The sequence below is a fragment of the Mixophyes fleayi genome, chromosome 6 (genome assembly GCF_038048845.1).
Source record: "Mixophyes fleayi isolate aMixFle1 chromosome 6, aMixFle1.hap1, whole genome shotgun sequence".
Classification (NCBI taxonomy): Eukaryota; Metazoa; Chordata; class Amphibia; order Anura; family Limnodynastidae; genus Mixophyes; species Mixophyes fleayi.
Window position 1 is genome coordinate 214,735,697 of NC_134407.1, and position 17,258 is coordinate 214,752,954.

General features: G+C 42.6%; 3 protein-coding genes across 8 annotated transcripts in view; 1 reads left to right on the top strand and 2 right to left on the bottom strand.

The window, feature by feature from the left end:
- The window catches only part of LOC142159795 (uncharacterized), a 43,876-nt gene extending 27,694 nt beyond the window's left edge, over positions 1 to 16,182 (top strand). Inside the window, exons 7-9 of one of the 2 annotated variants that reach the window (XM_075214532.1) lie at positions 4,069 to 4,166; positions 4,296 to 4,407; positions 12,203 to 16,182. In XM_075214532.1, the coding sequence (XP_075070633.1) occupies positions 4,069 to 4,166; positions 4,296 to 4,407; positions 12,203 to 13,788 (1,796 nt within the window). In that variant the 3' untranslated portion in view covers positions 13,789 to 16,182. The remainder of the gene's footprint in view (positions 1 to 4,068; positions 4,167 to 4,295; positions 4,408 to 12,202) is intronic. The other variant, XM_075214533.1, reaches the window with a different exon arrangement.
- Positions 1 to 17,258, bottom strand: part of LOC142159778 (uncharacterized) — a 627,000-nt gene that overhangs the window by 529,524 nt on the left and 80,218 nt on the right. The gene's annotated exons all lie outside the window — the stretch shown is intronic.
- Positions 1 to 17,258, bottom strand: part of LOC142159899 (uncharacterized) — a 335,145-nt gene that overhangs the window by 255,474 nt on the left and 62,413 nt on the right. The gene's annotated exons all lie outside the window — the stretch shown is intronic.

Genomic DNA, 17,258 nt, shown 5'->3' on the forward strand with positions numbered 1-17,258 from the left:
ATTAATAAAACATGAACCAGACTGGAGAAGTGAGGGATTCTGGGAATGTCACAGTGACATCATTATTATCTCTATTAATAAAACATGAACCTGACTGGGGAAGTGAGGGATTCTGGGAACTGGGGGGAGAGGCATGTGCTGCTCGCATTGTGGGCTACCTTGGGCTAGTTCACTGGGATACCTGTTTGTTTGTTTTTTTCCCTTTTAAAATGTTCCTAATAGGCTGCTGAGCTGTGTCTCTCCCTCCACCCCCAGGTTAAAATAAATCCGCAAGGAAACTTAATATGTGTAGTTCAGAAACAGCAATGGTGTCTGTGGGGGCCTGCGGTGAATGCTGTATGCTACATAGATTTTGTATTTTGTACACTTCATATATGGTACATAGGTTGTTTCTTTCTACTTCTTGACATCCATAAACACACCAGCGGGTATAGAGTGCTCAGACTAGAGGGCAGGCAAGGCATGGAGGGGGATGAGATTTTGGGTGGCCTCTTGAAAGGCATGGCGTAAATTTGTATATGTGATGGACTGTCCCTAGCCTCTGACCTATAGTGAACAGTGTTATTGGACTGTCCCTAGGCTCTGACCTATAGGAAAGTGACCAGTGTAACTGTGACTGAAACGCCTGTTATACAAACAACCCCCCTTCATCTTATTGTGCATTAGTAACTCAGCTCTGCCCTTGTCAGCAGGACATTCTAGATTGAATGCTCAATGCTGGTACTATCCCCCCTTGCGCACTATAATTATACCACAACCTGTTGGGACAGCCAGTTATCTACCTTTAATATTACAAAATGTAATCTACCTGTGAAATACTGATACACACAGATGTGGTACTTGGTCTCATGTATCAAAGTGTTAGTTTCCTACAGTCTCTAAACTTGTGAGCAGGCCCCTCAGACCATGGGGTAAATGTATCAATGTCCGGATTCTTCAACTCCGGCAAGATCGGCGTCTTCAGCGCTTAAATTTAAAGCGGCGCTGCCTTGTAAAGGGAAATTTAAATCTCCGCTGGCGGCCGCCATCTTGGACGGCGCAGACCCGATTTCTGTATTAAATGCTTTCTCAGCCTCCTATTGGATGAAAGATCTCCCTCCACTATTTAAACCTGCCTCTTCCTCTCCTCTGAGCCTGTTCTTAGGTTCAGTTAGGATTCTCCTGTAGATGTCTCCTCCAGTCTGAGCTTCTCTGCATCCGCAGACCTCTCCAGGCTTCACAGCTGCTCCGCTACCCCAGCGGTCATCCTGCAATCCGCAGACCTCTCTAGACTTCACAGCTCTCAGCTATCCCAGCGGTCATCCCTGCGGTCATCCTACAATCCGCAGATCATTCCAGTGTTCACAACTCCACGCTGCTCCACTATTCCTGCAGTCATTCCTGGAACCCACAGATCTCTAATTCATTAACTCTGTGGATCCTGCCCCACTCCCAGAGGACCGCGACCTGCTTGGCGGTTGCCGCAAACCGCAAAGTCCATACCACCTTGCTTGGGTTCTTTGTGAAGGCCAGCCGCTGCGTTAGACTCCGCGACTCTGGTGAGTGTTAGTATTGGCAGGTCAGGGGTCTCTATCCCAGCTAACCGTGACAGTAAGAACAGGCCATGACGGATCCCTCCACGGAACTCTCAGCAAGGGACCTGCTGCAGCACCTGGTCTCCCGAGTAGAACAACAGGATGCAATACAGCAACAGTTATTACAGTGCTTCCAAGCCTTGGTCACCCCTGTGGATTCTCTGCAAGTCACCACTCCTCTTGCCGTTGTGGATCCCCCTGTTGCCGCTCAACCCACTGAGCACCTTTCTGCATCTGCCCCGTCTACCCTCCGTTTGTCTACTCCCACTAAATTTGAGGGAGATCCGAAATCCTGTCGGGGCTTCCTCAATCAATGCTCCATCCATTTCGAGCTTCAACCTCAGAATTTTCCCACTCATCGCTCCAAGGTGGCTTATATTATATCCTTGCTCTCCGGACAGGTCTTGGCTTGGGCCTCCCCCTGTGGGAGAGAGACGACCCACTTATGAGCGAAAGCGCTGCCTTCATTGAGGCTTTTCGAAGAATATTCGATGAACCCGGTCGGGTTTCCTCAGCGGCTTCCAGTATCCTTCGGCTCCGTCAGGGGACTCATTCGGTAGCACAGTATGTAATCCAATTCCGGACCTTATCCTCAGAACTCCAGTAGAATAATGATGCCCTGGTGGCCGCCTTCTGGCAAGGTCCTTCTGACAAAGTCAAGGACGTTCTGGCTTCTCAAGAGCTGCCTTTTACCTTGAACGCCCTAATTTCCCTTTGCAACAGAGTCGATCTGAGGTTCCGGGAGAGATCTTCAGAGAAGGAATCTTCCTTCCGCCCCTCTTCCAGAATTTCACCTCGGTTCCAACGCCCGTTATCTACCGTGGAGCCCATGGAATTGGGACGCTCTCGCCTAACTCTGGAGGAACGAGAGCGCAAACTGAAAAACAAGCTTTGCATCTACTGTGCTGATCCGGGCCATCTGCTGAATTTATGCCGCAAGAGGCCGGGAAATGCGAAACCCTAACCTGCTCCGGGGAGGTCAGGCTGGAGTCTTCCGAATCCTCTCCTATTTGTTCTGGCTCTAAAACCTGTTCCTTTCCCGTGTCCATCCTGGTCTCCGGGAACTCGTTCACTACTACCTCATTAGGGGATTCCAGGGCAGCAGGCAACTTCATATCTCAGTCCCTGGTTACTCGGTGCGCCTTACCCATTATTCCTCTGGAGAGGGCCATTGTCGTTACGGCCATTGATGGTTCACGAATACCTAGGGGGATTATTACTGAACGCACACCCCTGCTCAGCCTTCAAGTAGGATTTTACATCGGGAACAAATCTCCTTCTTGGTCCTACCTGTTGCTACCAGTCCACTCATTCTGGGCTTACCCTGGCTTCAACTTCACTCCCCGCAAATAGATTGGTGCTCGCCACAAATTCTCGCTGGGGTTCCGCATGCGATCAGAGATGTCTTCCTCGTATTCTTCCTGTCAAAGTGGTAACCCCTCTCCCACAAGGCCTCCCTCTTCAGTATGCTGCCTACGCTGATGTATTTGATAAGGCTCGCTATCCCAGCGGTCATCCCTGCGGTCATCTTGCAATCCGCAGATCATTCCAGGCTTCACAACTCCACGCTGCTCCACTATTCCTGCAGTCATTCCTGGAACCCACAGATCTCTAATTCATTAACTCCGTGGATCCTGCCCCACTCCCAGAGGACCGCGACCTGAGTGGCGGTTGCCGCAAAGTCCATACCACCTTGCGGGGGTTCTTGGTGAAGGCCAGCCGCTGCGTTAGACTCCGCTCCTCTGGTGAGTGTTAGTATTGGCAGGTCAGGGGTCTGTATCCCAGCTAACCGTGACAGGCATGGAGCAGCCACCTACGTGGGAGTGCTGCTGTAAGCATTACTCCGTCTGGCTTTCTGAGACCATTAATTCAAGAGAGCATATGTTTGTATTGTTATATTAACTTAACTTAAAGTAATGGGTCTGTAATCCATTGAAGGGTGCCTACTCTTTATACTGACCTTTTTACCTTCAATACACAGGATAACACCGTAGTAAAGAAGAATTCTGGTGAGCATGTGACACCCAGTAGCCGTCCCCGTGTGTCAGGAGGACTGAGCAGGACCCAGAGCCCCATCACGGAGCCTCCACCTCACTCACTGATACATGAGAGAAACAATGACCAGAGGATTCTAGAACTCACCAACAAGATCATTCAGCTGCTGACTGGAGAGGTGACTGCTGGGAATGGGACATTATACAGTAACACCAGGGGATGTGTCTGGGTGATGACTGTATCATTGTGTGTGTCAGGTTCCTATAAGGTGTCAGGATGTCACTGTCTATTTCTCCATGGAGGAGTGGGAGTATTTAGAAGGACACAAGGGTCTGTATCAGGACGTGATGATGGAGAATCACCAGCCCCTCACATCACTGGGTAAGAGGAGACTTACATTCACTGTAAAGGAGAAAGCAGATTGGAGTGCACCTAGATACACATCATCTGCTATCCATATATATATATAAAAAATTCAGTCACTGTGTGTCTCCTACAGATGGATCCAGTAACAGAAATACCCCAGAGAGATGTCTCCTTCCTCTTTATTCACAGGATCATACAGAACACAATTACAGTATCCCACAGGATTATTGGGTAGATGGAAATATCAAATATACCAAAATGTCAAAGTTACTCTACAATAAATAAGATGTGTTTTCCTTATTCATTTATATTCTTCTGTTTAATAACATTAACATTGTATTTTATTGTTTGGCTATTCAGGATGAAGACCTGACTGATATTAAAGTAGAAGATATAAAGGTAGAAGAAGAGACGTATGTGAGGGGTGATCAGCAGTGTAAGGAGGAGGAAATCTCTACAGATATCACCACAGGTGTGTAATACACACTATATACAGAAGTCACATATTCTCCATGTTCATTCACTACAACAATCTCTTGTTCTACACCCTCCTCTGTCTGTACAAACTAATGAGGATAAAGTATCTGCCGAGTGGGGGAGTCAAGAGCCATCAGCCCCTTCATGCTCTCCTCCTCACATCATATAATTGTATGTAACAAGCTATCTATATTCTTCCTTGTCAGTACCAGATATGACATCAGTGATTATCCCTAAGCACTGATGGTAATAACACCATTGTTCAGTCATGGCCAAAAGTTTTGAGAGTGACACAAATATTATTTTTCACAAAGTCTGCTGCCTCAGTTTTTATGATGGCAATTTGCATATATTCCAGAATGTCATGAAGAGTGATCAAATGAATTGCATTCAATTTCAAAGTCCCTCTTTGCCATGACAATGAACTTTATCCAAAATACAACATTTCCACTGCATTTCAACCCTGCCAATAAAGGACCAGCTGACATCAGGACAGTGATTCTCTGTTAACACAGGTGAGCGTGTTGACAAGGACAAGGCTGGAGATCACTTTGTTATGCTTATTGAGTTAGAATAACAGACGGGAGGCTTTAAAAGGAGGGTGGTGCTTGAAATCATTGTTCCTCTGTTAACCATGGTTAACTGCAAGGAAACACGTGCAGTCATCATTGCTTTGCACAAAAAGGGCTTCACAGGCAAGGATATTGCTGCTAGTAAGATTACCTAAATCAAACATTTATCGGATCATCAAGAACTTCAAGGAGAGAAGTTCAATAGTTGTGAAGAAGGCTTCAGGGCGCCCAAGAACGTCCAACAAGCACCAGTACCGTCCCCTAAAGTTGATTCAGCTGCGGGATCGGGTCACCACCAATGCAGAGCTTGCTCAGGAATGGCAGCAGGCAGGTGTGAGTGCATCTGCACGCACAGTGAGGAGAAGACTTTTCGAGGATGGCCTGGTGTTAAAAAGGCCAGCAAATAAGCGTCTTCTCTCCAGGAAAAAACATCAGGGACAGACTGATATTCTGCCATACGTACAGGTATTGGACTGCTGAGGACATAGGTAAAGTCATTTTCTCTGCTCTTTCAGATTGTTTGGTGCATCTGGAACAACGCTTGTCCGGAGACGGAAAGGTGAGCGCTACCATCATTCCTATGTCATGCCAACAGTAAAGCATCCTGAGACCATTCATGTGTAGAGTTCTTTCTCAGCCAAGGGAGTGGGCTCACTCACAATTTTGCCTAAGAACACAGCCATCAATAAAGAATGGTACCAAAACATCCTCCAAGAGCAACTTCTCCCCAACCATCCAAGAAACAGTTTGGTGACGAACAATGCCTTTTCCAGCAAGATGGATCACCTTGCCATAAGGCAAAAGTGATAACTAAATGGCTCGGGGATCAAAACATCGACATTTTGTGTCCATGGCCAGGAAATTCCCCAGACCTTAATCCTATTGAGAACCTGTGGTCAATCCTCAAGAGGCGGGTGGACAGAGAAAAACCTTGATGTAATTGTCAATAAAAGCCTTTGTCACGTATGAAATGCTTGTAATTTGACTTCAGTATACCATAGCAACATGTGACAAAAAGGTCTAAAAACACTGAAGCCGCAAACTTTGTGAAAACCAATATTTGTGTCATTCTCAAAACTTTTGGCCATGACTGTATGTGATATCCAGTACTGATTATATTCTGATTCCCCTGAACTAATACTTACTATAGCATCCATAGCTAAATAAAATGCCCCCTTTTGTGTAAGTATTAACAGTGCCTGGGTGAAGGTTGTGGCATATTTTAATAAGCTAGTTTTTGTGTTCCAATGGGTTTGTGCTGGTTTGCAAGTGAGTTCATTCCAGTCCGGTCTGTTCATGTGCTTGTTTGAGTTATTAAATCCCGATGATTGAGTGTATCTGATCTCCAAAAATATTTTTGGGGACATCCTTTCTGATGGACCACCAACAATCTAACAAAGAGCACATAGTGAGAATGGGGAGTTTGTGCTGTTTTTCCCAAATACTGAGAGCAAGAGTGTCCCAATATATGGAAGCAATCAAGTTCTGGTCTCCCTGACATCAGGGGGTGTGAACAAGAAAGATTGCTGTGGAACTTTGTTTAGTGACTGTGCCATGCACCCTAAAAGTCTGAGGGAGGGATAGAGAAGAATTTGTGTATGGGGGTAATATTTAACCACGCCCTAAGTGCATGGCCAGGCTGCTTTCCCCAAAACAAATGGGGGGGTGGGGAGCCTGAGATTCTGTGAGAGTCTGTGTCTCCAGAAATTGGGGTGAGTATAGACTCTGAGAGAGACCTCATATACTCCCTTTCCAGGATCCGACCTGGCCAAGACAAAAGTGGCCGCAAAGTAGGTACGACAAGGGCAAAGTCAGTCAGAAGCCTGCCACAAAATAAATGGTCAGATGAAGAATATGAACAAACAAATAATAAAATCTATAGTAAACAATACAGCAAAGTCTCTGATCCCGGTCCGCTGGAAGTCTCCCTCAGCTCCTACTATGTCTAAATGGTTCAAACGCATTGATTTTTATATGTCCATGGAGGATCTGACCCTATCGGACAGTAATCGGAACTCTGAGTTTCCAGCCACTTGGTTCAGTTGGCTGGAATTTAAAGAGACAACCGACTACCACATAAGAGCATTATCCTCTCTCGCACCATAGTAACAACTTTTACACAGAGATGGCACTAAGCTGAGTTATCCTTGAGTGGTTTCCTATTGCAAACTGTGTTTTTTTTTGAGGGGGGGGGAAAGGGGGGTTTGGCACCTTAATTTACACCCAATTATCCCTCCTATTGCCCCCCTCCCTTGTTCCCACCTCCCCTTGTCTGTCCGTTACCCTCTCATCCCCCCACCCTCCAGTGTTTGTACGTTGGTATGTTTCTTCTGTACAAGAGGAAAAAAAAATTTGAATGTTACTGAATTGCTTTGCTGGTTCTGTTTTTGTTGACGACTGTTAATTATTATGCAACAAATAAAGAATGCGTAATAAAAAATAAAATCTATAGTACCAGAATTTTCAAACAATGGTTAGGAAAAACTTAGAAAAGCAACTAAATTTCAAATGAAGGGTGTTGACCTTACTTAGCATTTAGATATCATACATATGGCAGAACAGCCATTGGATGCAAGGAGGAGGGAGAGAAAATCCAAGTGTGTTTGGAGCTAAGCAGTGAAGAGTCAGTGATGTGAGCAATCAAGTCTGTTCACATCTACGAACTGACTTAGCCATGCAAAAGTAAGCCCCAAGGTAAAGGCCTCTGATAGACGTTATAACTTAAGAGGAGAAAGTTTCTACAACTATGCTGTTATACTTGTGGAGTACAGTCAAATTTAGACTTTATGAGTTCAGGGCTAGAAAAGCATTATTAAACGATTAATGCCAAGAGGATGGCACACTGTGGTAAAGGGGTAAGTACATTGAGTGCTTAAAGAAGTTTTATAGCATGCTGATCTGTTGAGCCTCTACATGAAGAATTGACAAGAAAAAAATAGTAAGTCTGTCCTTGCTAAGGAAGAGCCTACAGAGACAGTAGAGGAAGCTTCATGCCGAGAACCCTTATGTATGCCAATAATCCTTCAGAGGAGGTGACACTAATGCCAAACCAAATGAACTGCAGTCAAAGGCCACTAGTGGTTCCAAGATCCCATATTTTCAGAATGCCATGTTCAGCTCAAGCTCCAACAGCTGTAAGCGCTGAACAAGAATTGCCTTAGGGATCCCTTTGGGGTGATGTGAGCCCTGAACCAGGTGGCTGCAATACTGTACAGACTCTGGAGACCAGGATACCAATAAAGATCAAAGTGTTGACGTTGATCTAAGCCACGAAGGTGGTGAGCAGCATTATGCTATGGAGGAGGGCTTACCAGTACCAAGACATTCTGAGGTGGGCCATCTTGATTGGGTGAGAGATGCAGATTGATCATCTCCTAGGCCAGCGGAGGCACTGTTTGGAGACCTAGACTGAAGGTGTTTAAGCAGATCACGGAGCAGTGTAAAGAAACGGTTGGTTCTGTTTTGGATGTGTGACACTATTACGGCACCCACAGGCTTTTCACCCAAACAGATCGGTGGAGAGTGAACCTCGAGTTAAGTGCATACATTTCCCACACCAAGTTAGCTCTTTACATGACTGGATATGGAAAAGATCAGCACACCTAGGTAAATACATGAATAAGTATTGCTGAAGTTAATTTCACACAAATTACCAACATAGCTATATTTATGAAAGGGTTAAGTAATTCACCCTTTAACAGTTGTAGCATAACGCAAAGGAAATGTAAAGCACAATGATACCTGTCTCTTGGGGTATCCTCCTCCTGCTCAATCTGGTGATAGCCAGGGTCCTCTGCCATCGCTGCATGGCAGTAGACCTTCAATTTCACCCCTCTTTGGGCGAACACACAGACCTGCATGGAATGAGGAAGGGTGGTAGTCCTCGCGGTCCTTCACTGTAGGTTCTGTTACATGATCAGTCTAGCAGGAGCCGTAACCCCCGATTTTCATTGTTAAATCTCTGAATGTCTCTTCTTTAACTAAATTCAGCATGGATTCCACAGGGTTGGTGACAATTGATAGCAGGTCATCCACGAAAAGTTTTTATAATCCACATCACTTGCTGGAATGCCTGAGATGTTTGGATTTACCCTTATGGACCTGGGCAGTGCTTCCATGAGAAGTGGCGAAAGTGGTCACCACTGTCTAGTACCGTTAGTAATTTCCATGCGGTCTGAAAAGGCGCCATTCATTTTAATTCTGGCTGTAGAGTGTTTGTATAGTGCAGAATTCTGTGAAGTCCTGTTGGAACCAATCCCAAGTACTGCATAAATATCCAATCGATTTTGAGTCTTATTGGCTCCTGTAGACAGTATCATAGGTTGGTAGAGAAGCTAGATTAAGCGATCGGGTCAATAACCTTGGTTGTGTTGGTTCTAGCCTCTCAAACCCAGGGCAAAGCCAACTTGGTCTGAATAGAGTATTTTGGGCAAAATGAGTTTGTCTATTCGCAATAAGTTTTGCAAATATCTTCACGTGCACATCAAATAATGATACTGGCCTGTAGCTGGGACAGTGGGGTGGATCAATTCCATCTTCTTTTATGACAACAGTGTGAACGCCTGAATCATCCGAGGAACCAACGTGTCTTTGTAATATAAACTTGTAAATCCATCTGGGGCCGGGTTCTTCCCAAATGGTGTAGATTTAATGTGTTTGGTACGAAATCCAGACGGAAGAAATACCGACACTTATCCTGCCGACAGTCTAAATGCCGGTATTTAAATTTCCCCGACAGATAAAATACCAAAATTGTGATTGTCAACAGTAACAATGCCAACGTTAAATCCGCACTGTCATTTTGTTTTGTTTTTCCTAAATAACGCAATTTGGATTAAAAGCTTAGAAGACTGGATAGTACAGAAGAAAGAAGAACAGAGTATGAATGTTTTTATTTTTTTAATGAAATTTTGTGTTTTGAATGAGGGGCGTCTTTTATTTAAATTTTGCATTGGTGCAGTACAGAGCCCAGGTGGTGGTTCCCCAAGTGTCAGCATGCACTGGCAGATATGGGTATGCTGGTGCTTGTAGTACTACAAGCACCAGCATGACCAGACTGTAAATGGCAGCCCGGGCTTGCTTGGACCTGTAGTTCACCAATGTAAAATAGTATTTAATTTTTAAAAAATGTTTAATCATTTATTATCCCACACCCACCGTCCAGGGATTTGGGATAATATTCCCAGATTTACCTCTCCTTTCATACAAACAACCTCCGAACTTAAGAAATCTCCTCATTATAAATGCCCTCTCATTACTATCAGAGACTGGCGCCTTCCCTTGCAAAAACAAAAAATGCAAAACCTGCACCAATGTCCTACCAACAAACACAGTCCACATACCCAACACACAACAGGACTATAAAATCACTGACACATTCTCATGTGCATCCTCCAATGTGGTGTGTACATGATACAATGTACAAGGTGCCCTGAGGGAATCTACATTAGGAAGACCAAGCAGAAACTGCAATCCCGGATTAATATATATAGACACACAATAAAGAATGCTCTGGACACCCCCGTGGGTAAACGCCTCTCTGGACCAGGACACAGTATAACAGATTAAAAGTCTTTAATACTTAAAGTTTTGTTTTTTTTAAATGAAAAATCTGGGAAATCAAGCTGATAAGAACATTGCAGTCATTGACTCAAGGACTCAACCTAACATCTGGATTTATGACCCACTACATGGACACACTTCACACCCCACAGCAAAGTGACTCCAGGGGGTAAATGTATGAATCTCCGGATTCTTCATCTCCGGCGTGTTCAGCCTCTTCAGCGCTTAAATTTAAAGCGGCGCTGCATTGTAAAGGGAAACTTCCCTTTACAATGCAGCACCGCTTTAAATTTAAGCGCTGAAGAGGCTGAACACGCCAGAGATGAAGAATCCGGAGATTCATACATTTACCCCCAGATCTCTGAACTCCTGGGACTTTCACTCTTCCATCCGTAATGAAAACCTCTGTTTCAGTACTTTAGCTTATCTTAATGATGTATCCGCCCCCCCCCCCCACCCCCCATCGTGCAAATTGCTTGATGTAACATCTCTTAAGTGTTGTGCCCTTTTCTCAGTCATTCATTTGTAAACTTGCCGATGAAGGGGCCTCTGTGCTCTGAAAGCTAGCAAGTATAATACTTTATTTTGGTTAGCCAATAAAGGTATCACTCCTATAATACTTTTGCCTTTTTTGACACAAAAGTATTCAACATCACATAGATTTTTCTGGCTGAACCGGTACTGCAATAAAAAAAATATTTGCTATTCATTCTGATAATAAACATTAGAAACATAAGTATAAAGGAAACAGTATATAAAAATACCTCTTAGGAACCAGGACGATCATTTGTGTTAAACCACAACTTCTCCCCTTTCAGTGCACATTGGGGGGAGTTTTTATTGATCAGTTTTCAATTCCACAGTTGTTTCAATGGCTACTTTATGAAGTCTAGAACAATATAGCTCTCAGTCATTTGAATAAAAAATCAATGGCCCGTATTAATGAAACAAAATAAATGCCACTATCCAGTATGTTGTTTATTAAGCCCGTTCTATTCAAGGTCTGTGTAGCGTGTGTTGGCGGTGTATATCTTCTGCTGTTGTACACTAATTCAACTACTTTAGCTTTCAGAATTTCCAGCTTCCAGAGAGGGAAATATTACTGATTAGTTATCAACCACAATTCTATTGATGCCTATTTTGGAAGTCTAGAACAATACAGTTCTCATTCAACAGTTAATTGCACATATTAATAGAACATAAACTACCACCATCCAGTCTGTTCTTAATTAAGCCCATTCCATTCAGGGTCTGTGTAGCGTGTGTTGGTGGTATAAACCAATGCTGTTGTACACTAATTCAGCTCTCTTAGTTTTCAGGACCCCCGCATGTGCATTTATCTCAAAGAGAGACCCGGGTCTTTAGACTTCCAAACTTTTCAAAATCCAATAGTCGGCCAATTTCCTAAAATTACGTCCTGTGTTCCAACAACTCATAGTGTTTTACGTGTTTTTTCACAGCTGTGGTTTCCTCAGAAAATTCTTATTTCAAAAAGTAATATTGCATTATAGAATATTTTTAATATAATCTATTATACCTTTTACATTTTTAAATGAAGAAGTGTTTTATTTACTGATAATATATAGAAAGTTGGGGAACTGTAATCCACTCTTTATTATAGTAAAATAATGTGCTTTTCCATATATTTCTTTTTAGCAGATGGACACAACAGCAGCAATACCGAAGAGGAACATGACATTTCATTCCCAGATTGTGAAATAGAAGATAAGGACATCACACAAGATTCTTCTAGTGAAAACCCCATTACCCCATATATACAGCCAGTACTTTACATTGCAAATATTTCATCTGATTCTTCTAATCATGAGAAATGTTCTCCTGATATCTCAGACACTGTTACATATCATCCAGATCTTATAGATGGTAAACTGTTTTCATGTTCTGAATGTGGAAAATGTTTTAAGCATGAGTCAGCTCTTAATCAGCATTACAAAGTTCACACAGGTGAGAAGAGGTTTTCATGTTCTGAATGTGGGAAGTGTTTTGACCATAAATCAGTTCTCATTATACATCAGAGAGTTCACACAGGTGAGAAGCCATTTCCATGTTCTGACTGTGAGAAGTGTTTTGCCCGCAAATCAGTTCTCATTATACATCAGAGAGTACACACAGGTGAGAAGCCATTTCCATGTTCTGAATGTGGGAAATGTTTTAGCCATAAATCAGATCTTATTAGTCATCAGAAAGTTCACACAGGTGAGAAGCCATTTCCATGTTCTGAATGTGGTAAATGTTTTAGGCAGAAATCAGATATTATTAGTCATCAGAGAGTTCACACAGGTGAGAAGCCATTTTCATGTTCTGAATGTGGGAAATGTTTTACTTATAAATCAGATCTATTTAGACATCATAAAATTCACACAAGTGAAAAAAGATTTTCATGTTCTGAGTGTGGGAAATGGTTTGGAAAGAAATCATATCTTCTTGGTCATCAGCGAACTCACACAGGTGAGAAACCATTTCCATGTTCTGAATGTGGGAAATGTTTTAGCCATAAATCAGATCTTATTAATCATCAGAGAGTTCACACAGGTGAGAAGCCATTCCCATGTTCTGAATGTGGGAAAAGGTTTGTGCGGAAATCAGAACTTGCTGGACATCTCTTATTTCATAGAGATCAGAAGCCATTTCCATGTTCTGAGTGTGGGAAATGTTTTGGAAAGAAATCATATCTTCATGTTCATCAGCGAACTCACACAGGTGAGAAGCCATTTCCCTGTTCGGAGTGTGGGAAACCATTTGCACGGCAATCAGATCTTGCTAGACATCTTTTACTTCATACAGGTCAGAAGCCATTTCCATGTTCCAAGTGTGAGAAACAGTTTGCACAGCAATCAGATCTTGCTAGACATCTTTTACTTCATATAGGTCAGAAGCCATTTCCATGTTCTGAGTGTGGGAAATGTTTTGGAAAGAAATCAGATCTTCATGTTCATCAGAGAACTCACACAGGTGAGAAACCATTTCCATGTCCTGAGTGTGGGAAACAGTTTGCACGGCAATCATGTCTTGCTAGACATCTTAAAGTTCACACAGGTGATGAGCCATTTTTGTGTTCTGAATGTGGGAAATGTTTTCCATACAAATCAGATCTTTTTAAACATCAGCAAACTCACACAGGTGAGAAGCCATTTTCATGTTCTGAATGTAGGAAACGTTTTACACAAAGATCAAGTCTTTTAAAACATCAAAAACTTCACATAGAAAGGAAATCTCCATGAGCTGATAGATAGAAATCGGAAATTGTGATTTAAAGGGTTAACAGGATTGTGTGTGTGTGTGACTAATGCAAGCCCTCCTGTTCTGTAAGATAATATTCATAACATGTTACCATTCATACCTGTTAGTACAAAGACATTTCTTTATGTCCAGCACTTGTTTTAACTAGTCTCAAAGAGCGAAGGGCAGTTGAATTTAGAAGTTTAACAGGCAGGTAATATCCAAATAGTATTAGCTTCAGGTAGAACATTGTTGAGAAAGTTGTGTCCAAAAAATCGTCCTGACTTCACTATCAAAACAACGGCTACTCAGATCAAGATCTTTCTCAACAATCAAATTGTATTCCACAGCTAAGTATTCATTGCTTTATATTTATCTGTTAAGAAATAAGGATCTCTCCTGTTTGTCATCTGTGCAAATTACTGCTGCTACCATGGGTAGGATCATTCCTGCAGTTCACTGATACAGCTGATTGCTAGGTAAATAGTTACAAGCTCCCTTCAGCTCTGTCTGGCAGCCAATGTTGTGCAATCACCTATCACACACATGCAGCTAATCATCCTGATTGGTGTTGCTGCCTTTTTAAACCTCTCTCTGGCTTCATAACAATGCTGCTGATAGTTCCTATTTTATCCAGTGTGCCTTTGTATCGTGACCTGATTTTGTCTCTGTATTTGTCCCGGCTTATTTAAAGGATTCTGCTGTCCTCTCCACTTCTGACCTTTTGGGTTGTTAAACGGATCTGCACCTATCTACCTGCCCTGACCCCTGGCTTGTCTGCATTAACCCCTGCCTGTCAGATTGTAACACTACACTATATGGTTGCTCAGTACCTGCTACTATGTGAAGTGTACTCCACTGGGCAAGTGCCAGTCTGCTTCTCAGTTTACTTCACAATACCATCAAGGTTGTTCACTACCTCCTACCGTGTTCACTCCATCGGACAATTGTAAATCAAGAACTACTACTAACAGATTAAGTCCTGGGGGCAACTGAGTACTCTGGAATGTATCTAGTTCCTCGGAAAGGAGGCTGGTAAAGGCGAACATCTCGCGAAACGGTTCTAGTAGAGGATTACATACACCTTTCCCTTAATAGTATCTTTTATAATAAACATTTTCATTATCTTTTTACAATTGTCTGTCAATCATTGTAATATCACACTAGAACATAAGAGTTTACATCCGTCCTGTGACAGAGATGTAGCAGTATTAGACATACTAATAACTTTATTACTGAAAGTTCTCAAAACATAAATACAATTTAGACTGTATACTGGCACCCCTGCTTAATGAAGTTTGAGTTCATATCATGCCCTAAACTGATAGCTTTAGACATATATAGAGAGAGAATGTCTGTTATATACTGCTTATGTGTGTTTATGTTCACATATTCCATCTTTCTAACATACTGTGTTTGTTTCAGTCTTAACATTGTTAGTGTTGGGAAATTCCAGAGAAATGTATGCACATATGTTATCCTTGTATTTTCAAGTCAAAATATGATTACGCCTAGTATATGAGTTGACCAATATTTATGTCGGTGACCTGTGTCTATGAATTAATCAAACATTGACGTAATCAAGCATTGTAATAGGCTTTACTACGGAGTGTTGCTGCCGTCTTCTGTTGCATGCAGTGTTCACTTATTATATTCTTAAGTAGCATAATCTTATTGGGTCTCATTTGGTATAAAAAAATAGCATAAACAGGAGTAACTTGAAATCTCTCCAGTGGGCTGCATATCCGTACCCTGACACACTCTTATTAAATAACTTTTAGTTTTAACAAATAATTGCAGCACCTAGATTTAAGTCACGTTAAATATATAGAACAGAGAGCTGCAGCTTACATAGGGATGGATCGCTCTCAAAGCATTACATGAAATCACAAAAAAAGACAATTGAAATTATTGCAAGCAACAAATGATCAACTAGCAATTGTTAAAGCAGTGTTTTAGATCAGCAAACCATAGACATGAAGAAATAGAGAAAGCCTATACACACAATACATAGATGTTAGTAAGCGTAGAGAACAAGAGACAGAAATGAATGACCAGCATCATAGGTTAGAAGTTGTTCCCGGTGGAACCAGGTTCACAGATATAAATAGTTAATGAAAGTCAAACACAGTTACTTGTTTTAACAGCTCTATTGCGAAATAATAATGTAATTATACTTATTTGCGGTAATGGATTAGTATAGATGACCAATCAGATTGCTCCAGGAGCCCCGTATTGTAAGAGCTGAAAAGTTGTTTCAGAACAAACCGTTTTCACTGGCGCTGCCGCAGACGGTCTAATGGTGAGGCAGTCTTTTGTTACAACGTTTTTATAACACTTCAAGCGGCACTCCCTGGACACAATATACCGTATTTCCCCATGTATAAGACGCACCTTTTCCCCCCAAATTTTGGGTCTAAAAAAAAGGTGCGTCTTATACACTGCAAGCGCTACTTACCTCAATGAAGAAGTCGGCACCTGGTGTGAGAGAGGAGTCCCCGCTAATCGGAACAGTGTGTCCCCGCTGGCTGTGTTGAACAGCTTGTCCCCGCTGGCTGTGTTGAACAGCTTGTCCCCGCTGGCTGAATGGAACAGCGTGTCCCCGCTGGCTGTGTTGAACAGCTTGTCTCCGCTGGCTGAATGGAACAGCTTGTCCCCGCTGGCTGTGTTGAACAGCTTGTCCCCGCTGGCTGTGTTGAACAGCTTGTCCCCGCTGGCTGAATGGAACAGCGTGTCCCCGCTGGCTGAATGGAACAGCGTGTCCCCGCTGGCTGAATGGAACAGCGTGTCCCCGCTGGCTGAATGGAACAGCGTGTCCCCGCTGATTGGCAAAAGGACCTTAAGGTCCTTCTGGCGCCTCCCACAGTCTCGGAGCTGTCAGTCTTTATGTACCGTAATACATCTTTTTTTTTATTTTGGGCCCCAAAATTAAGGTGCGTCTTATACATGGGTGTGTCTTATACTTGGGGAAATACGGTAAATATTTAAGTAAATTCATCGGCTATTGAACAAATTCCAACAAATTATTTCTATAACGTGTAGTAAGCAAGAGCCAATACCCTAAAGAAGTGTGCCAGAGGTCATCTGGCTATCTGCTCATTTACACTTGTTCAAACGGGCACGTACACAGAAAACCACTAGTGCTGACAGCATAATATCACTAAAGACATCATTTTGCTGCTTCTATTACAGAAGTGTTGTTTGATGGTGAGGTCAGACAACAACTGGTGGATGGATGACTCAGACTTGGGGGGGTATATTTACTAAACTGCAGGTTTGAAGAAGTGGAGATATTACCTATAGCAACCAATCAGATTGTAGCTTTCATTTATTTATTGCATTTTACAAAATGACAGCTAGAATCTGATTGGTTGCTATAGGCAACATCTCCACTTTGTCAAACCCGCAGTTTAGTAAATATACCCCATGGAGTTGAAAATTGACCCAGATGAAAATTAACCCTCTTTTAATT